Genomic DNA, 20,419 nt, shown 5'->3' on the forward strand with positions numbered 1-20,419 from the left:
ATCTGGGGACCTGACCTGAGACCCCTTCAAAGTGCTACTGGGCCCCCCAGCAACCCCCACATCACCCACCCCCCCCTCCCCAGCTGCCATCTTGGCATCCAAAGGACCTGTAAACACTAGGGACATGAGCACAAATGACCATGCTAGCAGTGGTGGCCAAGGTGACAGGGGCCACCCCTGGCCAGGGCGTGGTGGGGGCAAGCGGTGACACCTCTCCACTGTCTCCCCAGGCTCTGAGTTGGGAGCACAGGGTGGGGGTGGGGCACTCCCCCAGCAGCTGTGCTCACATCTGGGAGTCCTGCAGACGGATGGGGTCATTACTGCCCACCATGGGAATCTGGGCCTTGTCCGGGTCCAGCGACTGGAACTCAAGCCCATCTTCAGGGGAGGGTGGAATGGTGGGGGCATAGCGCCCTGTTCGGTGCTCCAGGAGGGCGGGACCCCAGTCTCTGCTTGGCTTTGTTGAGTTTTTCAAACGCTGCAGGAGAGGTAGGCATGGGGGAAGGAGGGACGGGCAGGCAGAGTGCATCAGAAGGGAGCCCTGGAGCGCCATCCATCCATCCACCGCCTTCTGATTCACCTGGCTGCCCCTGCCCCCACCCCTCACCTGGAGGAAGGTGTCCCCATCTGTTATCCGGAAGTAGAACAGGGCGTAGAGTGGAATGCAAATAACAGAGGACAGAGCCATAAGGAAGCCAATGGCCTCGGCCCAGCTTGGATACTGGTATTCGTTGTAGGTGATTGTCTCATACTGGGTCACCAGGAAGATGAGAATCAACTGCAAAGAGTGGGGGTTGGGAGTGGGCGTGAGTCCTGCCCAGCCCCACGCAGGCCTTAGGCCTCCTATCAGCACTGCTCCCCTCCCTCTCCAGTTTCCCAGACTAGAAAGAGGCATTTCAGGGAGGGCAGGGGTGACATCAACGTTTGCATAGCAGAAGAAGCTGATGGCACCAGGGGTCCAGGGTATGATGGGCAGATGGGCACTGCGGAAGGGGAGGGGTCTGGCTTCTGGAGAATCCTGAAGCAGGCAAGAAATTGTTCAGCTGCCGTGGCCCTTGGAAGTCAGTTATACTCAAAGACTTGCAGCAGCCCCCCACTGCCTGCTGAAGTAAAGCCAAATCCGTGGCTTTTAAGGCTTCAGTGGCATTTTCCATCTACTAAGCATTTTTTTAACTGTGGTGTTGGAGAAGACTCTTGAGAGTCCCTTGGACTGCAAGGAGATCCAACCAGTCCATCCTAAAAGAGATCAGTCCTGGGTGTTCATTGGAAGGACTGATACTGAAGCTGAAACTCCAATACTTTGGCTACCTGATGTGAAGAGCTGAGTCATTTGAAATGACCCTTATGCTGGGGAAGACTGAGGGCAGGAGGAGAAGAGGATGACAGGATGAGATGGTAGGATGGCATATCTGACCCAATGGACATGAGTTTGGGTAAACTCCAGGAGTTAGTGATGGACAGAGAGGCCTGGCGTGCTGCGGTTCATGGGGTCACAAAGAGTCGGACATGACTGAGCCACTCATGAGCTGAAACATTTTTTGAATGTTTCCTCCAGACCTGGGAGCTCCTGGATTGTATCAGCTCTAGATCTCCGGCGCCCAGCACAGCGCCTGGCACAATCTCATGTGCTGATCTGAACTGACTTGTGCAGGGAGGTGGGAGCAGTGGGGGAAAGGAAAGGGAGAAGTCCTGTGAGTCTATGGCTGCAGAGACGGCAGTGGACAGCCAGGGGAGGCTCCGAAGCCTGGAAACCGTGTCAGGCAGGGCGTGCTCTCAGGAACCGCTTTGGAAAGAGCCGAGGGACACCAGAGATAAAGCCTAGGGTTGCAGCAACAAAAATACTACAGGAAGCAGAAAGATGGGCAGGTGGCTCATGGCCACTTGGAGGGCCTGGGACAATGGGTGCTGCTTGGCAGGAGGTCTCAGCATACACCTCCCAAGCCTTCAGCCGCATCATGGAGCTCAGGCCCCGCCAGCCTTTTTAGGGACTAAATTCCAGAAGTCAAGACCCACACCCGGGGGATGGTGCACTTAGAGGAGCTTATAACAAGTTTCCTGAATGGGACTAGAGCCTGATCTAATGTGTGGACAAATTCTTTATTTGAACTGATAGAAGGATGGAGTTTGTAAAAAAAAAAAAAAAAAATTTCAGCACTACAAGGAAGTAAAGCCTCCAAAAGAAAGCTAACAGCCCAGAAGCACATGGTCCACAGAGCCTGGCATCCTCACCTGAGGGGATTCCAGCCTGGCTTTCTGAGCACAGAGATGATTCTGCAGGCTTTGCCTCAGTTCCCTGGAGACACCGGACCCAGGCTGCCTCCTTCCTCCTGCCCTGCCTGGGTGGTGCCCTGGGTCTTCCCACAGGGCGGCAGTTTCCTGGGAGCCCTGGAGGATGAACTCCCCCAGGGCAGGTCCTGGGCCAAAGCCATAACCCCCAAGGGCACAGCACTTGGCTGTGGTGTCTGCCCTCCCCTGCATCCCACCGCTTACAGGACACTTCCTCTCCTCCTGTTTCAAAGCTGAGCCAGTGGCCAGAGCTGGTGCCAGTGCCAGGCTTGGGAAGATCCCACACCCCATGTGATAGAGGCCTCAGCCCTCAGGGGCCTTTTTAACTTTTTTCCAGGAACATGAGCCAATGTGGAAATCCGGTGCTGACCTCTCCAGGGCACAGAGGAACTGGCACGAGGAGGTGGGGGCAGGACTCCAGACACTGCCCTGACCATCAGGCTGACCCTTCTGTCACTCAGAGACAGCCCTGCCTCTTCCCTCTGGAGGGACCATTACACTAGCAAATCCCTACCCCCGCCCCCCGCCCCCGCCCCCGACTTCTCATCCTGATCATAAAGGAACAAAATCAGAAGGTTTGTAGTCCACAGACCACTCCTCCTCCTAAACTTGTTTCTAGTGCAGCAGGGCCCAGCACACACGCTCCAGATCAAACCACCTGCTTTACATGAGGGCTCTGACTCTTAGAAGCTATATAACCTTGGGTCAATTACTTAGCATCTCAGGGCCTCAGTTTCCTCACCTGTAAAGTGGGGATAATAATGAAACCATGGAGAGTTGTATCATGAGACTTAGAATATTGTTCCTGGTCATGGTGGGCTTTCCCTCCACCACTTCCACTCTGTCTTCCAGGTGTTGAATACTGGTGGAAACCCAGAACTCCCCCTCCCAAGCTAGCCTATTCCAGGGTGGCTTGGGAGGGTGTCCCAGATCCTGAGCTGATACCTGACTTGCACAGCCTGCTTCTGGAACATACATTCACACCACATACCCTGAGCACTCCAAGCACCTCGGCTATGAGGGACTAGAGACACGAGCCCCGTGAAGCTGTCAGAGGCCAACGCCAAGGTCAGTTATGATACCCGAGGCTCCTCTGGGGAGATGCCAGGTGGAAATACCAGGGAGGGAGGGCCGGCTCTCAGCTGCCGCCAGCCTATTTTCCCCTTCTGAAGCTCGCACTGTCTTCCGTCAAATACAGGGCCCTGTGCTCCCTTCCTAACCCAAGGCCAGGGCTCAGGTGGTTCTGAGTCTCCACACCTGTCTGACTCTGTACAGCTTCGCTCAGACTTCCAGTGACCAGAGCTGTGGGTGTGGAGCCCCAGGGGGAGTCTGGCCTAATGGCTGGGCTTGTGCTCCTCCTCGGCTGGTTCCCAAGAGAAGAACGCTCGCCACGGGGGCAGCAGGGGAGGGACCAGCGAGGAACTTACAAAGATGATAGCTGGTGAGATTACGCGCCAGCAGATCTGGAAGAAAAGGGGCGGTGGGAACCCCAGCATCATCCGGATGTCCTGGAAGTAGTTCTGGTGCCCTGGAGAGAGGGAGGTCAGCAGCCCACAGGACAGCGTGAGCAGGCAAGGGGCTGGGACACGGGAGGCCATGGAAGCTTGGGCACTTACCGTAAATGTACATGATGGACACACACATGATACAGGAGATGATGACCAAGGAGAAGCTGGCCGCGTAGTTGTCCATCAGCAGCAGCCAGTAGATGCCTGCCTACGGGCCAGTGGGCAGCTGAGTCGGGGGTGCCTGAGGCTACGGGCCCCTTCTCTCTGCTCCTTCCCCCTACCCCCTACCCTGGCAACTTCGGCCCAGCCTTTGCCTTGGTTCTTACCTGGCTGGTGAGGGGAATACCCAGAAGGAAGCCAGCCACAGCCATGCCCAAGGTCACATAAATCTTTCGCTGTAGGATCCACTCGTTCCCTACCTCATCCACAAGGGCTGTGACCAGCGTCTCCAGGAGGCAAAACTGCAGGACACGGCCATCAGAGCAGGGCCTACCCTTGGCCCTGCCTCCTCCCACCCTAAGCCACTGGCCCAAGTCGCGTGCCTCGTACCTGGGTGCCCAGCCCCATCAAGATGAGCATGAAGAAGAAGAGCAGGGACCAGAGTGGGGCGATGGGCAGCAGTGTGAGGGCCTCTGGGTATGCCACGAAGGCCAGGCCTGGGCCGTGTTCTGCCACACTGGACACGTCTTCACCCAGGTGATTGGCCATGAAGCCCAGGATGGAGAAGATGACGAAGCCGGCATAGATGCTGGTGGCACAGTTAGTGATGCTGATGACGACACTGTCTCTAATGGGGAGGGAAACACGTGAACAGGACACGCAGCTTAGTTCCTCCTGCCCAATTTGGGCCAGCAGACTTGAAGACAGGGAAAGCTCTAGGAACAAAAGTACCCCCAATCTCCTCTCTGGTCTGTTCTGGGCCTCTTTAAGTAGGTGTGAGGGTCTTGAGTCCTTACAGACCCTGGGGCATCACTATTGTCACCCCTTCTCTCTTCTGCCCAAGTGTTCTCTGTTCTGCAGTGACTGGAACCAAACCCGGCATTGCCAGCATCTCCAGGCTGTGAGTGGAAGGGAGGGTGCTGGCGGGCCAGAAGGCTGCACTGGATCTGGTGGGTCTGGGGGAAGCAGGGTCGGGCTGCAGAGAGGGCAGGAACAGGGGGCAGCCCCAGCGCTGGTGGAGAGACTCTCACCGGTAACAGTTGTTGTGGAACTTGTTGTAGGAAGCCATGGTGATGAGCCCTCCCCACGCGCAGCCCAGCGAGTAGAAGATCTGGGAGGCGGCGTCCCCCCAGACCTGCAGGAGGAGCTGTAGTCAGAGGCTGGCACCTCTCTGCCCCTCCCCGTCCCTCCAGGTCACCTTCCACCCACAGCCCACCTTGGCCTCCAGGATCTTGTCCCACTGTGGAGTCAGGTAGTACTTGATGCCCGTGGAGGCTCCTTCCAGGGTCATGCCACGGAAGAACAGGATGGTCAGCACCACGTAGGGGAATGTGGCCGTAAAGTACACCACCTGTGGGTGAGAGGGGCCCCACTGGACTCCTTTGGGCTCTTCCCACTCCACCCCTCAACCTGCCCCCTCAACCACCCTGGGTCCTCTGGTCCCTCTTTCCCTCCTACATGCTTTCATCATGCCCCCACCCACCCCTCCACACATAAAACCCAGGCAGGGAGGCAGGCTATTTCTGGGTGGGCACGGATCCTGGAGGGAAGGGACTTACTTTCCCTGAAGACCTGATCCCTTGCATGAGGCAGAGGAAGACGACCACCCAGGAGACAAAGAGGCAGCTGAGGAGGTGCACCTGCACCTCCCCAAAGTTTCCGATGTCATCTGACAGCTTCAGCACGTAGAACCTAGAAGGGGATACTCTGGCACTGAGGGCCAGCCACACCATCCAGCAACACATTCCCAAGGCCCGGGGCCCAGCCTGGCAGCTCGCTCCTTTCTCACGGAGGCCCAGCAGCTGGCTTGTCTGGGATGGGAGCCTTGGTGAGGCCCCAGCCCCAGCCTCCCCAGGCCTCTCTGCCTGTTGCCTCTCCCAGGATCCTCGAGGGTGCCTGCAGGCCACACCCCAGGCCTGGGCTAGCTTCCTCAGCCCCTGGGGTGTGGGGGTCTCCCTGTCCCTGCTCAGACCCGGCTTAGGCCTTTCCTTTAGGAAGCCCCTCTCCTCCAGACTGGACGCACCCTGTCTCGTGTCACCTCCTCCAGGAAGCCTTCTGTGATCTTTTCACAAACACTAGTCCTCCAACTCTGATGAACAGAGGGAGGCAGTGGAGTACTGAGAAAAGACGGAGGATTCCCAGCTGGCACTAGCAGTAAAGAGCCCGCCTGTCAATGCAGGAGACGTAAGAGATATGGGTTTGATCTCTGGGTTGGGAAGATCCCCTAGAGAAGGAAATGGCAACCCATTTCACTATTCTTGCCTGGAGAATCCCACGGACAGAGGAGCATGCAGGGCTATAGTCCATGGGGTCACAAAGAGCTGGACATGACTAAAGTGACTTCGCACACACACTGGAGCACACAAGCCTAGACTTGAACCTGGATTCCTCTCCTGAGTGTGCATGACTCTCTGGAGCCCTCTGCCATGCCAGCTCTGTTTCTTCAACCTACTGGATGTTGATGTGCCAAGCCCTTGCTGGATGCTGGGCATATTGACCTAAATCAGGTATTGTGGGCCCTGCCAGGAGCGTCTTAACCCCATGGGGAGGAACACACTAGAAGTATTCCTGGAAGAGGGGAGGCTTGAGCCAAAGCTGGAAGGATGGGGAGAGAGAAGGTGAAGAGAAACGAAAGCACATGCCAGGCCAAGGGCACGGATCAGGGCCAGGTCATGACGCAGCAGGAGAGGGTCAGGAACTGCCTGGCATGTCAGCAGCTCAGGAAGGCTGGAGGAGAAGGGGAGGGGAACAGAGAAGGATGAAGACAGGAAGGAACAAGGTCAAGAGGAGTTGTGAAGTCAAGATGCAGAAGTTTGGATTTTATTCTGAGAGCAATGAGAAGCTTCTGGAGGGTTTTTAGAAGAGGTCTCTCAGGGCCTCTCCTTGGCTCAAAACCTTGTAGCAGCTCCCATCTCTGGCCATGGAAAAACCAAAGTCCATACAGTGGCTACAAAGCCCTTCATGACCCACTATCTCCTAACTGCCGTCTCTCAGGTCTCCTCTCCTCTGGCTCCCTCCCTCCTTACTCACCGCTCCAGCTGCGTGGGGTCCCTTGTTGCTCCTTAAATGTGCCAGGCCCTCTCCCACCTCAGGGCCTTCACACATGCTCTTCCCTGTCTGGCGTACTCTTTCCCCAGACCTCCACGTGTCCACATGGGTGTGAGGTCTGTGCAGGCACACAGGGCCCCGTGCTTAGAAGGGCCTTGTGCTTGGTTTAATGTCCTGCCATTGCCATCCTGAAATTCTGAACACCCTTGAACAAGAGGCCCCACCTTTTCATTTTGCGCTGGGCCCCACAAATTACACAGCTGGGCTTGTCGACATGGTTGCTTCCTTCCTTGCTTCCTTCAAATCTTTCTTTGGGTGTCCTCTTTGCAAAGGGGCCTATTCTGGATACCCAGATTAAAACTGCAACCCCAGCCCCAGCCTGGCTCACCTTACCCCATTCCTGGCTGTATTTTCCTCCAGAGTATGTCTCTTTCTATCATACTGTACATTTTACTATTCAGTTTGTTATCTGCCTTCTATGAAGGCAAGGGTTTTTGTCTGTTTAGTTCATTCCTGTATCCTTCCAGTGGTTCTCAAAGTGCCTGGCACAGAGCCATGCCTAATAAGCATTTGCTGAATGGATGAATGAATTAACATCATGGAAAATGGACTGGGAAGTATAAAGGGGAGTATCTGGAGGGCAACTGGCTTGGCTGTTGGAGTTGTCCAGGCTAGAACTAATGAGCAAGAGACAAACTATTGAGCCTCAGTCTCCTCATCTTTAAAATGGGCATCATAACTTCAACCTAGGATAATCTGTAGATAAATTTAGAAAAATACAGGCTCCTTTCTTTCCCCTCTTCAAGTGAAAACTTCTCAGCATAGCTTCATAGGCTGTCCTCTAATCTTAGCTCTTTTTACTTTTTTTTTTCTAACTCAGTTATCAAACCTCATGAAAACATGTTTAATACCATGTGATGGGTGGTCACCCTGGTCTCATGGGACAATGTTGCCAGGTCCAAGATTTGTTTCTTTGCTCAACCCACCGGACTGTCAGACTTGCAAGCAACTGAGTAGGCCTCCTCTGCCTCCAATCTTCTCCTAGGCTGCCCTTCATATTGTGACCTGCAGAGGGTGCTGACCAACACATCCCTCTTCTGCCAAACTCCTGCCTCTGTGTTGGTTTCCTCAACAGGCACCAGGGGCAGAAACTTTCCAGGCTCTCAGTCCATGGGGGAACTGAAGATAAAGGTATGAATAAGATCCACCCCCTCCTCCCAGGAGTGGCTCCTGGACTCTTGAGGCTGTGCTTTCCAATCTTTTCCCTTTGGGACATGCAGAAAAAAATAATCTGGGCACATGGGGCAAATAGACAAGGTCACTCAAAGCTGAAGGTAGCAGGGCTGGAGATTCTGGGCTGCCCAAGCCCAGCTGGACTGTCACAGTATTTAGGACACATCGTGTTGGGAGCCTCTGCCTTCCAGAATAGTCACAGGGTCAAGCACCAGCATTCAAAGTAAAGAACCCATTCCTTGCTCAAAAGACTCTCTAAAAACTTTGTCTAGTTACATATGTTACACTGGTAGTGCTTTGTATTGTTTTCTTATTGCATACAATACAAGAGTTTAAAGAGTTTGGAAGGCTACTCTGCTGAACTCTGTCTTTCGTTTATGGCACCATATTTAATGTTTGGTTTTGGTTTTGGACCATGCGCTTTTGAGACCAAACAACTAACTGAAAAACTTTCGGAACCACACATATTTACAAGCTGGCTTTCACATAACATCTCTTGACTTATTCTGCATTATTTTTTAAGTTCCCCAACCAGATGGTAAATGCCTTGAGAGCAGGACACTCTCATCTATTTCACTGCATCTCTAGCAGTGGCTATCACTGTGCTTCCTGAGCCCCATCAGTGTTCTTAGTGATTTCTGCTACCTCTTTATAATAACAAGAATGATGTTGCATCCACTCCCACTTAAAGGATGAACAGTTGAGACTTAAAGAGGTTTGGTGACCTCACAAGGCCAAGCTGGTATGTAGCACAGCCAGGATTTGAGTGAGGGCTGGGTGGCTCCAGAGCTGGCATGAAGACACTGAGAGAGGGGTGCTGGGATCCAAGTCCCATTGGATGTCAGGTGTCTGCGGGGGAGATGAGGGCATGGTCCTGAGCTTAGGGCCTGCCTGGCAGGCATCAGATCAGCTCTGAGAGGACTGTAAGGTAATTCTGTAAAGATGTGGTGAGGACAGGGAAGGCTGGAGGCCAAAGGGTGGGCGAAAGGCAGACGTGGGCTCAGAAATCTGTCCTGGGAACTCTTCTCCCTTTAGAGGAGTCCATCTTTCTCTTGATTTGCTTTGTTCATTTGTAAAATGGGAATATTTTATACAACCGGCACACACTATCTAATAGGGTTGCTATGGGGCTCAAATGAGATTGTGCAGCTTTCCAAAGGGTCGCTGGAGACTATGGACCCAGAATGCCTGCAGAGTATCATTAGCCTAACTCACACTAGGCCCCAGGCACAGCGGGGCATGCATATCCTGACATATGTATATCCTGACACAGCATTGCGGCCTAGTTCCTTAACATCGGGGAATCACTCTCTTAATCTGAAAACGGGGGTGATGTCATATAATATGCCTAGCACATAGTTCCCTGGTGGCTCAGGGGTAAAGAACCCGCCTGCCAATGCCGGAGACTTGGGTTTGATCTCTGGGTTGGGAGGATCCCCTGGAGAAGGAAATGGCAACCCACCCTACTGTTCTTGCCTGGAGAATCCCATGGACAGATGAGCCTGGAGAGCTACAGCCCACGGAGTTGCCAAAGAGTTGGACACGACTGAGCAACGAAACAACAATAAGCACATAGTAGGTGCCCAGAAATGGGGGTGCTTGCTCACCCCATCTTGCTGAAGCCAGCTTGGGCAGCCCTCTCAAAGGTCACTCCCCTAGGCTCTCCAGGAGAGGGCAGCAGGGAGCGAGCCATCCTGAAGGGAAGGAGTCCTGCCTGGGACTGCGGCTCCTTAGGGAGGCCTGGCTCCAGCCTCAGACAAGGAGGGGAGTTCAGCGGGCCATCCTGTGGACCTCCTGACCCGTGGCTAGTTTTCTTGGAGGGAAATTCCCCTCTAATTGCACTAGATAAAATCTCCTGAGCTTTGCCAAGCAGTAGCCCCACCCTGGAAGACAGCCCCTGGGGTGATAATTTCTGGAGCCTCTCCAGGCTTTGTGCTTCTGGAACCTTCCAGAAGCTTCTCTCTAGATCAAGCTGCCCAGTCCACACCATGCCCCAAATGTAGCACAATACCTGAGTGGGAGGAGTCTCCTACTCCCCGCTCTGTCCCTGCTCTGAGTACAGTCCTCGGCACCCTACTTGGTGCTCAGGAAATGGCCCATCCAATGACTGAACAACTGGATCTGCCCAGAGCTAATTTTGCCCAAACCTCACTGGGAGCCAACGGCTCTATGGTCTCCACCACGAGTCTTGAGGACGGTGACCACATCTTAACCGTCTTTGAACATCTACAGTGCAGCACAGGGCCTTCCCAGGTGGCTCAGTGGTAAAGAATCTGCCTGCCAATGCAGGAGGTGCAGGAAACACTGGCTCAATCCCTGGGTCAGGGAGGTGCCCTGGAGTAGGAAATGGCAACCCATGCCAGTCTTCTTGCCTGGAAAATTCCATGGACAGAGGCACCTGGCAGGCTACAGTCCACGGGGTTGCCAAGAGTCAGCCACGACTGAGCACGTATGCAGCAGCAGCAGCCCAGGGACACTGGGCCCTGAGGCTCTGAGTGCTGGCCCTTGGCTTAGAGGAGGTGGACCTGCTAGGACTATGAGTGACACTGGGACCTCCACCGCTCAGCCCTGACTCTCCATCACAGCGTGGAGAAGGCCTCGAACCCTCTGGCCGGCAGGGGAAGCCCTGTGCCTTTTGATGTCCTGGCCTCCTCTGTCCTAATCCTCTGTCCTACCTGCTCCCAACCCCAGCTCCAGTCTGCCACCTCCGGGCTGCAGCTCACCTGCCCATGTCTCCCAATCCTTCTGTACTTCCTTTCTCCCTCCTCTAGGAAGTCTTGGGTTTTTTATGATTTGTTTTTTGACCGGGTCATGCTTGGCATGTGGGATCTTAGTTCCCTGAGGAGGGATTGAACCTGTGCACCCTGCAGTGGAGTCACTGGAAGCTCGGAGTCTTAGACACTGGACCTTGAGGGAAGTCCAGGGGAAGCGTCCTCAACCACCTGCTCTTGCCCTCACCACATCCCTGCATTTACCTGCACTGAGGCCCCTGCCCCAAATAGCTTTAACTACCCATCTCCCTTCTAGACTGTGACCTCCTCGTGGCATGGTCTCAGGGCTGTTCATACCCCATGGGCACACAGGGCCTGGCAGAGTGGACGCCATAAATGTTTGTGGAATGAATGAACGAGGCCTGCCTACCAGCCTACCAAGCCCTCTTCCCATGAGCTCCCCACAGGACGTGGGGAATTTCCTCCAGGATGTCCTGCTGGGCCTTCACACCCACCCAGCTGGGACAAGATGTTCCAAACACCCCCAGCAACACCTTCTCTTCAAGCCAGCCCTGGGGACTCCATTCTCTGTCAGCACAGAGCTCAGGGGTGCCAGGCTGCCCTTCCCAAACACAGCTTGATAATGACAGCTCTGGGCTCAGGAAACTTCCACAGCTCTTCTTTGGTTCTGCAGGGTTAGGTCTATGCTTCATTCTTATAAGCCCTCCACGAAGTCACGTACTCCCTGTAGGCTACCACATGGCTGGTGAGTTCCCCACACACCTGTTACCCTTCATCACAATGGGTTTCCCTCAGGCTCATCTGCGACTAAGGGCCTCTGCCCATGCTCTTCTGCTTACCAGGAAGCCACCCCTCTTTGCCCTGACCCTCCTCATCTGACCTGCCTGACTGCTGGGGCCTCAGTGCTGCTGTGTAAGGATGCTCACAAACTCACAGAGCCCGTGCGTCAGCCTCTCCTGAAGTGGGCTGCGAGCTCCTTACATTCCTTCCCACACCCCTGCCGGGCTCCACTCCTGGCACCCTCCCTAGACTGCAGACCACTGCCCTTCGGCGAAGAGGGAGGGCTGAAGATAGGCTCCCAGGGTGACCCCCAGAAGCCCAGTTCCCATGGGGGCCTCACTTCCAGTACTCCTCGCTGGGGCTTGTCCTCTGGAGGGTCTGGTTGAGTGCCTGAGAGACGTTGCCAGGCAGGGCAGGAGGCTGCACGCTCTTAGTGATGTTGGGGTTATCCAACATGCTCACACAGTTGGGCGTGTTCCAAGGGTTACCGCAGTAGGTCCAGGGCAGCACGGACGTCAGGGACGAGAAGAAGTAGTAGAAGGCGATGCTGACCACCATGTTGTAGTACACGCCGATGTACGTGGACACCACGATCATGCCGTAGCCCACACCTGCGGGAGGAGAGGGGCAGGAGCGGCCTCACACACCTAGCTGAAGGATGCGAAGCTAATTCTGAAGGGCCTAAGAGGCAGGCTTTCGTGGAGGGCCACAGAAGGGGCAGGTCAAAGCCTTGGCAGGAGCGAGCTGGGGGCTGAGTGGGGGAGCAGTTGAAGGGCTTTTGTGTATGCGCGTGGTAGGAGGAGAGGGTGGAGGCCAAGTAAACAATGGATCCCAGCATGTGCCCCTGGCCTTGGCCACTGATGTGGACCTCGGGTCAACACCCAGGTTCCATAGGGGTTGGCAGTCTTTGTACAGATGGGTGAGTCAGCACAGCCCCCAGGGGCCCGTGTGTATGTGTGTGTACCCCATCCTGGCCTCACCTTTGAACATGGGGCTGATCCTCCAGACCCCCAGACAGCCCTGACTTGCAAACTGGCCGAAGGAGAGTTCCATGAAGAAGATAGGGATCCCACAGAAGGTGACCATGATGAAGTAGGGGATCAGGAAGGCTCCTGGTGGGCAGGGAGAGGGCTGGCTCAGGGCCGGCTCTGGGGGAATCCCACCCTCTTCCTGCTCAGAACCCAACAGCAGAACCTGGGCTTCCAGGAGGGTGTGCCATGCCCTGGACTGGAGCCTCAGTCTGAGGCACCACTGCTCATGGCCTGGTTTTGAACTTGACAGGGGTTCCCAGGAAATCTGCTCTGAGTTGAACCCAGGACCTAGAGCTGCCATGTTTGGGTGGGAATTGATGACTTAACCAAGCAATTTCACATACATTAGCTGAAAGTGAAGTCGCTCAGTGGTGTCCGACTCTTGGCGACCCCATGGACTGTAGCCTACCAGGCTCCTCTGTCCACGGGATTTTCCAGGCAATAGTCCTGGAGTGGATTGCCATTTCCTTCTCCAGGGGATCGTCCCAACCCAGGGATCGAACCCGGGTCTCCCACATTGTCCCCCGCATCATTTTGGGGCAGCTGTTGAAATGCTGGGGGTATAAAACTGAGACTTGGGAGGTTGGGTTGCTTTCCTCTCTACCTTTTCTCCCCTCGAGGGATCAGGCTGCCAAGGTCAGGGGGTAAAGGGTACCTAAGCTTGGGGGCTGGCAAAGGAGATTAGGGCCAGAGGCCAGCCTGTCTAGAGTGGGGTCTGTGCCAGAGGGGGTGGCTGGGCTCTATCCACGTAAGAGGTCCCTGCCCTGTGCCCACTGGGTACCTCCCCCGTTGCGATAGCAGAGGTATGGGAAGCGCCAGACATTGCCCAGGCCCACAGCATAGCCCACGCTCGTCAGCACAAACTCGATCTGGTTGCCCCAGTTGCCCCGTTGGAGGCTGTGGTCCTTCTTGATGGCCTTGTTGGGCATAGCACCATTCTGTGCAGACAAGAGAAAAGCCACCATCAGCAAGGCATTGGCATGAGGTGCCTGACCCTTAGGCCTCCCCTAGTGGGGACACCATGGACCCTCCAGGCCCCCACCCCCACCCTGGGCTTCCCCTCTGCTGGCAGAAGCTGCAGGCAGGCCTGGCAGAGGAGCACAGAGGGAAGAGTGGCTGCCAGAGGGTGCCAAGTGGGGCCTCCCTCACCAGCCCACCTGAGGAGCTGCTGCCAGCATCTGAGAGGTGGGACACTGAGAGGGAGCTCAAGTTGAGAGCCCCCCAGCCCCAGCCCCTCCAAAGCCTCCCCTGTCCCCTCTGGGTAAGGATTTGGGAGCAGCTGAGCCTCATACCAAGCAGCCAAGCTGGGTTGGGCACAAAGGGGCCTATGTCCAGACAGCCCCCCAACCCGCCGCCATCATATCGCCAGGCTGAGCATGCTGCCCATGGCAGGTGGCTGTGGGGAGGGGACACTGGGCCCCTCCCCAGCTGAAGGCTTTTTCCAGGGGGCACCTGGTGGTCAGGGCTGTAGGGTACAAGCAGGGGAAAGCAACTGAGCTAGGCCAGACCTGAGGAAGGCATTCTGGAACTCAGGATGGGAGGGCCAGGGGAGCCATCTCTAACTGCCCATGACTGGGGAGGGGAGCCCTGGGGAAGCTGACCTGGGCAGAGGCGGGGGAGCTGCAGGCCATGAGTTGGGGGAGAAGACCAGAGTTGTAGGCACCGTGCCAGACTTGGAGGACAGACTCTGGGGAGTTCTAGTTCCAGTTCCCTCAGGGGAACTAGGGAGTGACTCTGGAAAAGGGTCTCTGAGCTGAGAGAGCATGGGCTGCAGAAGAGGGCGCTGGTCAGGAAGGGCTGATGAGGGGGTTTGCTCCAAAGGAAGGATGTGGGCTCACCTGGGGAGCTGTGGGGCTGGACTGGGTGGCCTGAAGCCCCACTGAGGACCCCAACCCCACAGTTGGGATTAACCCAGTAAGTCCCTTTATAAGTGTGAGCAGACCCATCCCCCATGCCATGTCTGTTCCACCCCTCCCACTGAGTCAGCCACCCTGAACCAGAGCCGGCGGGGTCAGAGGAGTCTCAGAGGCAAGCGAAGATCCGGAGAGTCACCCACAGAGAAGCCCAGAGACTCCCTGAGTGACACAGACAGTCTCCCAGAGGTGGGCTGTTCTCCCGAGAGAAATGGCCAGGGTCCCTGAGGACATCGGATCAGAGACATAGCCGCTTGACCTACGTGAGGTACGGCGCGGTAGTGACACTGACCCTCAGTTTGAGACAGATTCAAGGCATGCAGGCAAACAAACAAATGGGCCTGGTGCTTTGCCATGCGGCTGGACTCTGTCACTGACCGACAGGCACGGAGTGAGGGAATGGTCTCACCGGGCCTGCACCTTCAAGGAAGGCCTATTTGGGAAGGCAGGCCCAGAGGCCCCCGCACCTGATGGTGGCCCTCCTAGCCACGCACTCTTTGCTCTCAGAGGGCACATCTGGGTGGCCGCTCCGGGCTTGCACAGCACGTGGGCACTACTGCATAGACACCTTTGTCCTTGCCAAAGGTGTCACCTCCCACCCAGAACTGCCCAGAGGAGACCCTGAGCCTCACATGATCCTGGGACGTTTGGGGCCCAGTACCAGGAACCCTGCACAGAGCACCCAGAGCCGACCAGCAGAGCCTGTGTGCATTCATTCGCACACAGAAGTTTACAAGCACCTACTATGTGCCAGGCCCTACCTCAGGCTCAGGAAATTCAGAAGGGAACAAAACACACCCCGACCCACTCAGAGCTAGAAGTCTAGGGGGAAGTAAGCCATTAATGAGATAAACACATAATTTTTACATGCAACTTCAAAGTGACCACAACGAGAACGTGAAAGGATGACTCGGGTTGGGGTAGGAGCAGGGTGAGGTCACAGAAGGCTGCCCCGATGAAGAGGCTTGAAGGCCACCTTGGCCCTGGGAGAGGGCAGCTCCTAGTCCTGGTGTGACAGGTCCCTACAGAAGCCCGGCTAAGCCTGTCACCACCTCCTAGGACCTTTTTTGGGGACAGGCCTAGCAATAGCGTGGGGTCCAGGGGGCATTTTTTCAGAGGGCATGAGGCCTGCCTGGCATAGTTTATCCATTCCCAAACAAAGCCCAGCCAAATAGGCTTCCTATATGTTGATTCTACAATAACAGTTTTATTCTGTCTGAGGCTTGTTTACTTAGGGGCACAGTGGAGGACTGTAGCAGCTGCAGAGTACATGGCTGGGGTCACGAAGCAGCAGTTATAGCCCTAAGAGAGACAACTGAGGATCCAGGGCGGCCTCACGGGTAAAGCAAGTGCAAGGCCTCTTGCAGAGACCGAGGTCCTAAAGTTTGATGTTCGAGGCCTGACCAAGTGCACTGGGACCAGACTTGGGCCTCTGAGGTCTCTGCTCCTCCGTTGGTGTGGAGGGGCCCGGGAGGGTGGCCAGCAGTGAGTCGCAGGCTGACTGAGCCCTCGGGAGTCAGGGTGGCATTGATGAGCAGCACACTACTGAGCCTTGCGCTCAGCAGTTCAGCCCTGCTGGCTGTGCCCCTTGGAGGCCCGAGCCTGGGGGCCTGGAGTTGGGGATGGGACTGTGGCGGGAAGTAACAGACAACACAAGGGGTCCGCTATGCAGAAGGAGGTGCAATAAGGCCCTGCAGGTGCTGGGAGGAGCTCCAGCAGAAGCAGCAGCAGCCGCTGCTCCCTGGCCCTGATTCCCAGCCCTTCCGTGCCCCATTCAGGAGGTGTGGAGGGAATGCTGCCGAGGGGGCCTGCTCCACAGCTAGGCCTCCGACTTTTCATTCCAGTGCAAGCTATGTGCAGGCAGTCTGACTGGTGAGGGCATGGTGCTCAGCAAAGCGCAGAGGAAGCCCACCTTCCTCCAAAGACACTGGAGGGAAGGGTCCCTCTGTGGGGCTTCCTGGGGGCTCTAGTTCCCTTCCAGCCCTCCTCTGGGGACTCCCCTCCACTTCCTTCCTGGACAGCAATGCCCAAAGCCGGCGAGACTTTTCTAATGCTGCACAAGTTTTTTTCTCCTTGCATAATTTTCCTCATTCTAAGCCCTCCATTCTTTTTACCGGCTGGGTGGAAGGCCCGTCACAGATAGTAACAGTCCCTGCAGAGGTTGTTGGCTCTGAGGTGCCCACAAAAGAATCTCTTTGCGCTCATGGGTTTGGCCCAGACTGGTGGCCCGTCTGTCTGCCTAACCCAGCTCAGCAACCGCCGACTGGCCAGGCTCCAGGCTGTGCTGCCCATCACCCATCTCCCACTGTCTGCTGCCCCTCGCTGCCCTCCCAACCTCCCTCCCTCACTCACACCTGGGTGGTGAGTTAAACCAGAGTGGCCTGGTGCCCTTCTGGGTTGGTCCCTCCTCCTCAGGCTCCCTGGATAGTCCCTACCCTCACCTCTGACTCGTCCTCATGGGCCTCATGTGTGGTGTCCGGGGTGGGGATTGCCTCACCCCGTGCCCAAGCTTCCCCAGGCTCAGCAGGATGCAGGTTATGGGATGTGCCTTCCACGGCTGTGTGGATGGGCTGGCTGATCATCCTCCATGACATCTCCCATGCAAAGACATACACACGTAAGACCCTCAGCACCCCTGTCCTAAGAAGAAGTCACTGAGGCAGCACTGTCCATGCCTGCACAAGATCTGTGACCTGTCTTGGGTTCACAACCTCACACCCCATCCCCGCCCAGGAGGGCGAGCCACACTGAGCAGTTGCTTATGTAAGTCCTCTCCCTAGTCTTCTGCCCTCTGTTTATTCACTGTTCTGCTGAGCTGGAATTCAGGCAGTTCAGCTCCGAGGGCAGAAACCAGAGCTCCCCCTACCCCACACCGCAGAGCCCCACATCCCCACCTGTACCGCAGAGGCGCCCTCCCACCCAGCACCACAGAGGCGCCCCTCCCTGCTCCACATCCAGACTCAGAGGCAGCCCAGGTTTCTACTCTGGGCGATAGCTGTGCCCAGGCTGCCAACTCCCACCCTCCAGGAGCAGTGTCCACTGGATATTTCTGTGGATTGAGAGCTCTCTCTTCTGCTTGCGGTGGACACTCAGGACTCCTAGAGCAGGCCAGGCGGAGCAGGCCCTGCTGGGAGCCAGCAGGCTTCTTGTCCAGGACGCTGAAGCCTCAGGATTTGCTCAAGGGATGAAGTCCTATCCAAGACAAACTTTGCAGAGAACGGGCAAGACCCTACATCCTAGACTGACCTTGCGCCAAACCCATATCCCTGGCAGCCTGCTCTGAGCTCCAGAGCGGAAATTCAGGCAGCACAGCCGTGACAGTAGGGCGTGGCTGCCTCAGGAAAGCCCGGGACCTCACACCCCTTGGTTCTTGGTTCCCCAACTTGTCTTCCTGAGGCAGCACCTGCCCTGTAATGACAGAGCCTTCCATCCTTCAGCTGGCTTCCTGATCCAGACGCGGGAAAGAGTCAAGGCCGGGCTGGAGGAGCAGGACCATGGGAAAACCTACCCCAGACTCGAGCGCATGCAGGGGCTATTAGTGTCTCCTGCCTCAAGGAAAACCTCACGGCACCTCTCAGGAGACCAGGCCCTCATAGGGAGGTGAGAGAGGCAAGGACGTGCCCGGTGCTGTTTCATCCCAGAGCCCTGACTGGCAGAGGGCTCTGCCAGTCAGTATTGACCCACCAGACTTGTGGATGGCAGACAGGAGATGCAGCCCAGGCATGCCAGGCTCCACTCCAGGCTCTACTCCCTGGGAGTAGTGACGCGACCTTTGGGTGGGCTCTGTCTCTGCCCTGGAGCCCAGCAGTTCTGCCCCGCACTGTGGCAGCCGTGAGCAGCCTCTGCCCCAGTCGGCTGGCAGCGGGCTGGCATTTTGGAAGTGGCTTTGGTTGCTGACCCTGGCAGTCCTGAGGGTGGAGGGCAGCCTGCATAATGCTACTCCCAAACCCAACCCAGGGTCTCCCTAGAGGACATGCCTTCTCTTGCCTGCTGGAAGTCAAGTCAGGATGCGCTGCAGAGAAAGAAGGTGGCTGTCCCAGTCACCGCCCCCCCCCCCCACTCACTGCCATCAGCCACATTGTTGCTGCCATCCCCGCCCATCCCCAGCTTCCAGGGATTAGGGCATACTGGTGGTGCCCACCCCACCCGGGCCCTAGTCCTGGACACTGGCAAACATTCCGCAGGGTCTGTCACCTCCCAGCTGAGATGCTTGCCCACCCCCTTCCCCCATCCTCACCATGCAGCCCCTGTACCAAGTCCCCTGCCCCCTCACCCTCTCTCCCCATAGGAGTAACTGCCATGGCACAGACATTGGGGCCGAATCGATTAGTACAATTCCTGGGCACCTCTGGCCCGTCTCCCCGGGAGCGAGGACAATGCAGCTTTGATACACAAAGCAGATTCTCGGCAGGTCCTTGGGCTGGGGGAGCCCTCACACCCCCATTCTCCTCCCCCACACCCCTGCCACACAGCTAACTCTTCCTGCTCCTTTGCACAGGTGCAACTTTCTGTGTCACTTTTGCTGCTGTTTGTCTCTCTGGCTGGCTGTGCCTGCCCCTCCCTGGCACAGACCCCTCAGCCCCTCTCCCCACCCCCAGTCCTGCCTCCCAGTCTGCCTGGCACCAGACAGCGGGCTCAGCCTCCTGGAAAATGACTGATCTGTTCTGGGGAGGAGGCGTCCACAGGTCCCTGAGCCGCCGCCATCCCGGGGTGAACACTTGGAGTGGAGAGCGTGCGTCTCCTCCACTCATTCACACCTCTGCCAGCTCCGGGCGACACTGACGCATCCCCTGCCTCTTCCACGGCCTGCTGGGCAGCATCAGTCACTTTCACCTCATCTCCTCCCGAAGCTCTACCTACCCCCTCCCCTGGCCCACCCCCTCCGGCCAGTCCCCATGCAGCCCAGCGCGGATCTCCACAGCTAGAGTGAGGCATGGGGCTTGTTGTGTTTCTCCCTTGTTCCCAGCAAGGTATTGGAACAAAACACACACACACACACTCACAACCACAGGGTGGGGCAGAGCAGGCACAGGAGAGAGAGAGAGGGGGCGGTTCATTCCCATTCTAGAGTGGGGTCTGGGGCCCAGATGCTTCTGAGCATACAGGCCTGGCACTTGGTGGGCTCCTGGTAAAGAGGTTGGGTACCACTGGGCACTAGAGATGGTGAAGGGCAGGGAGAAGGGGACGTAGCCACAGAGCACTACCAGAGCATCTCAGGCTTCGCAGAGTGCTATGGCCTGAGGGGTGATGGGCACTGGCGCAATCCCCCCAGGACTTGGGGATCTCCAGCCAGCCAAGATGGTAGAGTGTGTCCTCATAGAGGAATGTGACTGACTGTGCAAGAGTTGTGGCCTGGTGAACTGCACTGTCACCTGTCTGAAGAAAGATAGCATCAGCCAAGAGGGCAGCTGCAGAACAACGACTCGAGGATTAGCACCGTGTCACCTGGAACCTGAGGCGGTCCCTCTGGAAGAGCGTGCTGAGTGGTCTGGGCAGACTGTCACTCAGACCCTCCATCCTTCTTCTCTGAGGCCACACTCACTGGTCAGTCTCCAGTGGGTGCTGGGACACCAGAAACCAGTGACCAGGACGGTGGGCACGAGTGTTCTGTCGTTGGGAGGACACAACTTCCAGTTTTTAGAAACTGATGGGGTGGGCAGAGGGTTTAGTACAAAGTAGGATCTTAGTCACCTAAGATCAAGCATGAATTCTGATGTAAAGGACAGCTT

At 56.4% G+C, this 20,419-nt stretch overlaps 1 protein-coding gene across 1 annotated transcript; it reads right to left on the minus strand.

Moving 5' to 3' along the window:
- Nucleotides 1–283: 283 nt before the first annotated feature.
- On the minus strand, nt 284–19,441 carry LOC138091401 (sodium- and chloride-dependent glycine transporter 1-like). Its single transcript, XM_068987206.1, is given in 17 exon segments — nt 284–478; nt 608–778; nt 3,714–3,814; nt 3,903–4,002; nt 4,121–4,255; nt 4,344–4,581; nt 4,985–5,088; nt 5,170–5,304; nt 5,513–5,645; nt 12,087–12,357; nt 12,727–12,858; nt 13,559–13,715; nt 14,379–14,464; nt 16,955–16,974; nt 18,308–18,317; nt 19,346–19,412; nt 19,415–19,441. Coding segments are annotated over 17 exon segments (2,082 nt in total).
- Nucleotides 19,442–20,419: the final 978 nt, after the last annotated feature.

This window comes from Capricornis sumatraensis, chromosome 15, assembly GCF_032405125.1.
Source record: "Capricornis sumatraensis isolate serow.1 chromosome 15, serow.2, whole genome shotgun sequence".
Classification (NCBI taxonomy): Eukaryota; Metazoa; Chordata; class Mammalia; order Artiodactyla; family Bovidae; genus Capricornis; species Capricornis sumatraensis.